Source organism: Propithecus coquereli, unplaced genomic scaffold (genome assembly GCF_000956105.1).
Source record: "Propithecus coquereli isolate 6110/MARCELLA unplaced genomic scaffold, Pcoq_1.0 Scaffold94, whole genome shotgun sequence".
In the NCBI taxonomy this organism is placed as follows: Eukaryota; Metazoa; Chordata; class Mammalia; order Primates; family Indriidae; genus Propithecus; species Propithecus coquereli.
In genome coordinates this window covers 6,460,701-6,465,764 of record NW_012155729.1, presented here as the reverse complement: position 1 = coordinate 6,465,764, position 5,064 = coordinate 6,460,701, and the positions used below count along the sequence as shown (strand labels likewise).

The following is a 5,064-nucleotide window of genomic DNA, read 5'->3' as shown; positions in this document are numbered from 1 at the left end:
TGAGACTAGAAAATGAAAGAGAAGGAGCTCTGCTTGAGTTTAGAATGAAAATAAACTCAGTCTTACTTTTGGGTTCACTATCACCTTCATGATCCCCCACCCTCCTTCAATCATGTTCATCTTCCTGTATCTCTCAGTGCCTGCTCCATATATTTATATCTTAGTCAATTAGCATTTTTGCCTTTGAGCTCAATAGTCCAGCTCTTTCACTAGTTAATGTGACATCAGTTGTCAAGCTTCTCTTCTGGTGAAGCTTTCGTTGATTTGTATTTCTATTGATAGCCCTGTCTTTTAGACACCATCAATCAATTACCTATCCCAATCATGCCTAGAGTGACATGGGATCTCAGATTTTGGAATAGCTTGAAACTTTAGATCTGTTCATTGTACTCGTTTCCAAATATTAATTCCTAGAATGCCTAGACCATCCAGGACTCAACATTACCCTATAGGTCTTCTTGGACTCTTAGCTATGGTTTTCCAATGTTGGTTTACCTTGCCTCTAACCAAGTCCTGGTTATATTTATGTTCTACTATAGATTTAATAACTCATGTTACTTATAGTTATCTTACATTTTTAAGCTTTTATCAAAGCTTTAATAATAATGAAGTTTTTTTTAAAACCATAATATTGTCCTATACATTTAAAATATTCACCTAGCAAGTATAGAGACTCTGATCAGAGTACAAATATTATTTGGGCACAATTGTAACTGTAACTAATGATGTATATACCTTTTTATTATTGGGTAACACACAGAAAATGGGGCTCAGTCAAAAAAAATAACATAAAACAGTCCCATTCTGTGAAAAAGAAAAAAAAGGAAAGAAAGAAGGGAAAGAGAAAAGAAAGAAAAGAAAGAAGATTAGAAGAAAAGGATGGAAGGAGACAAAGAAGGAAAAGAAAGAAGAAAGTGGAAGAAAAGACAAAGGAAGGAAGAATAGGAAAGAAGAAAAGGTAAGAGAAAGATGAACAGGACAGTGGGAGGACATGGCCAGGGAAGAGGTGGACGAACATGAAGTGGGGAAGGGAGGGATTGGGGAAAGGAGGAAAGAAAAGACAAAAATGAAAGAGAAAAGAAATAATAGAAGAGAAAAGGAGAGAAAAGAATAAAAAAAGGAAGAAAGAAGGGAGCAGGAAAGAAAAAGAAAATATATTAGCAAGGATTATTATTTTGTAGGATGCTATTAATAAATGTAATTCATGAGTACCTGAATGTGTATGTATATACATAAGTAGATGTATATACATGTATAAATACATATTTATAAATTTCTCAATGTATTTACATATTGCCTATATAAACACAGATATATCTCTCTCCACATATACACACACAGAGATTTTTGCATATAAATGTATATATTTTTCTATGTTTCCATATATATCACATAAGCATATATATTTTACCTCTATCTTCCATATGGATATATGTACCATTTATACATATATTTTCATATATATACATCATCCATGTCTATTTTTATATATCTACATATATCTTCCACTTATATATTCTACATATACTAAATCCCTTTACGTATACATGTATATGTGTATGCAGAATGGTATGGAAGAGGAAAGCCATGTAAAGAATAAAATGGTTGTATTGAGGTTGTAGATCAAGAGTAAATACAAACAAGTACAGAATAAGCCAGATCACGGAAGTATAATAAAAGCAAAGCAGTAAAGCAAATGTATATTGCACAGTGTGGAAGTTTGGTTCAGATGACCTCCAGAGTGTTTCCAGCTCTGAAATATTTACATGCCCTTATTTTATTCATACCATGTAATTTTCACATTTCCTAAAAAGTTGCATGCAAAATCACTCTATGAATTCTACGCAGTATCGCCAATAGCTATCCAAATGGATGTAGCATGCAAATGTTGATTATTAAAAATTCAAATATGTAACATTACATCTGATACCTCAACAACTATTGAGTACTTAATACATTTAACACATTGAACACTTAATATACATGCAATAGATATGCTAGAGTGACTATTTTCTTTATAGAATAATTAACAAATTACTTCTCAATTCTGATGACATTATATAAAATCATTACTTGCACAAATAGAGAAACAGTAATGTGCATAATTCAAAATAGTATAAATTCATAACATCAATTCATTTAATATTTATATTTAAAGCTATTTTAAATGCTTTCACTAGAATATTAATATACTCTTATTTTTAAAAAAATAATGAAACCATACTCTGAAAATATGTCCCCAAAAAAAACTGAACATTTTCCCATTATCCCTCTTTTGTCCCCTTACTCCATTCCACTCTGCTTGTCACTCGATTTCAGAAAGGAAGAACTATCAGCCTCTATGTCTTATTTCGATAAATAGATTAGTTTAAAGGTAATTAAGAATACTGATACATATAGAATTTCATAGGAAATGAATCAGGGAAGAAGAAAAAGAGAAATTTGTTCAGGGGCAAAATTTACTTTATAGACTTTCAATTACATTTTATAGTTCCTTCAATAATATCATATAAACCATGAGGTAATAATATTAATTATCACTATTAGCAGTTTTGAGAGAGCAAAGAAAAATACAAATAAAGGGAATTATGGGTATGATTATAGAGAATGGAAATACAAAATATCATAAATAATTACAATAAAATGGGAAATTTTTGGAAGGCACAGAATGCAGAATTATCTCCTTACAAGGATGATCCAACACTTGGGGTGTGAAAGGCAGTCTCTAAGATGGCCTCCAAAGATCCCTGCCTCCTGGTATTCATGCCTTTGTGTAATCGCTTGTCCTCGAGTGTGGAGTGGACTTACTGATTTCTAACAAATAGAATATGGCAGAAGTGATGGGATGTCACTTCTGGCATTAAGTTACAAAAGCCTCTGGGTTCCATTTTGAGACTTCTTTCTCACTCTCTCTAGGATCACTTACCCTAAAGGAAGCCAGCTGCCCTGTTGTGAGGCAACTCTGTGGAGAAGCCAGTGTGAGAAAGGGCTGAGACATAACAACAACCAACCACATGAGTAAGGGAACCAACCTGTCCTCCTATCCCCACCCTCCATCTGAGCCTTCATATGACAACACAGCCCTGGCCAACATCTTGACTGCAACATCATGAGAGAACTTGAGTCAGAGGCACTCACCAAAAGCTGTACCTGGAGTGCTGACACACAGATACTGTAAAATAACAAATGTACGCTGGTTTAACGCACTAGATTTTAGAGTACTTTATCATACAGCAACAGATACACAGAGGCAAACCTGTGTAGGGAGCTAATGGTCAGGAGTTCTGGGAGTCTGACTGTGTGGACCAAATCCAACCCAATTCCTGGTTGATACTCTTTGGTGGCAGATGTCTTCTGTATCTTAATATTGATGGAGATGATGGAATTGTTGTTCTCTGGGACTTTTAGGATGGGGACAATTATCACCCACCCCACCCTACTTCACCTTTTAGCCCCAGAAAACCATTTGCCAATCCTGTTCTATTATAATCCAGTTATAGTAAAGATTTCCTGTTTCCGTTATGAGTCTTGCTTTGTTTGGGATTGTCTATAATTCTCAAACTTACACTTTTTAAATTATTCAAACCCAAGTTATGTTTAAAATGTTATATAAAGATATACAACATCAGATGAGAGGTTAAATTAAATAAATTTGATAATGCATATTCTTTTAGTAAGAATAGGTTATATCAAGTAGTGCTGTAACAATATTTTTACATAAAAAGTCAGATTCTAGGCAATAATCCATGTTTTAACTTCATATTCAACTTCATAAAATTCAATACCAAAGAAGTATTTGTTTACCCCCTTGGCTTATATATTTAAAGTAATTTATATTTTTTATTCAAAATGAGATTTTATAAAAAATAATTTTCCTCTGGTCACAAAGATATTATAAATCAAAACAATATTTTTGTTAAAGCAAGATACTATCAACATAGCAAAAAGGAAACCCATAGAACAAGAAAAAATATTTGCAAGTCATATATCTGATATGGTATTAATATCCAGAATATATAGCGAACTCTTAAAAGTCAACAACAATAAAACCCAAACAATTCAAAAATGGGCAAAAGACTCGAATAGACATTTCTCCAAAGAAGATATACAAATGGCCAATAAACACATTAAAAGATGCTCAACATCACTAGCCGCTATGGGAAACAGTATGGTAGTTCCTCAAAAAATTACAAATAGAATTATCATGTGATCTGGCAATTCCAATTTTGGTTATATTTTCAAAAGAAATGAAAGCACAGTCTTGAAGAGATCTTATAGACCTACGTTCATAGTAGCATTATTCACAATAGCTAAAATGTGCAAACAGCCCAAGTATCCATCAACGGATAAACGGATAAGCAAAATGTGTTATGTACATACAATGGAGTATTATTCAGCCTTAAAAAGGAAGGAAATTCAGAAAATAGATAACCACTAAACTTGCATTTAACATGGATGAACTTCAAGAACATTATACCAAGTGAAATAAGCCATGTCAGGGGATGGGTGAAGGGGAAATGAAGAGTTGTTTAATGGGTATGAAGTTTCCATTTTTCAAGCTGAAAAGAGTTCTAGAGGCAGATAGTGGTGGTGATTGCACAAAAATATGAATGTATTTAATACCACTGAACTGTACACTTAAAAATGTTTAAGATAGTAAATTTTATGTTTGTATTTTACCATAATATAAAAATTGGGAAAAATAGCAAGAATAAAATTAATGACAGAATTCTTATATGGCTAATTAGTACCTGACATTGCTTCCTATGAATAGGTGGCAGAATTTCAGACTGAGGAAAAGAACGGGCACTCGTACAAGCTAGCCAGTTGGTAAGGTCTGTGGAGTACTCCTGCGTCACTCTGGGTCTTCGGTGTGTTAAAGGCTTTGCCTTCTGTAACCGCAGCTCCCATGGGTCAGGCTCTTTTCTGAATGGTGAATTGTATATACCTGGAATCTAAAGAAGAAGAAAGAAATTTTGATTTTTATCTTTAATTTTGTGAAACTAAAGGAAGACATGAAATAGAAGGAAGATAAAATTGTACCAGGAAATTTTTCATACATTT

General features: G+C 33.2%; 1 protein-coding gene across 1 annotated transcript in view; it reads right to left on the bottom strand.

Annotated features, from left to right (window-relative positions):
- The window catches only part of SPATA17 (spermatogenesis associated 17), a 238,274-nt gene that overhangs the window by 81,784 nt on the left and 151,426 nt on the right, over positions 1-5,064 (bottom strand). The window contains exon 6 of the mRNA XM_012664910.1: positions 4,752-4,955. Coding sequence (XP_012520364.1) covers positions 4,752-4,955 — 204 coding nt within the window. The remainder of the gene's footprint in view (positions 1-4,751; positions 4,956-5,064) is intronic.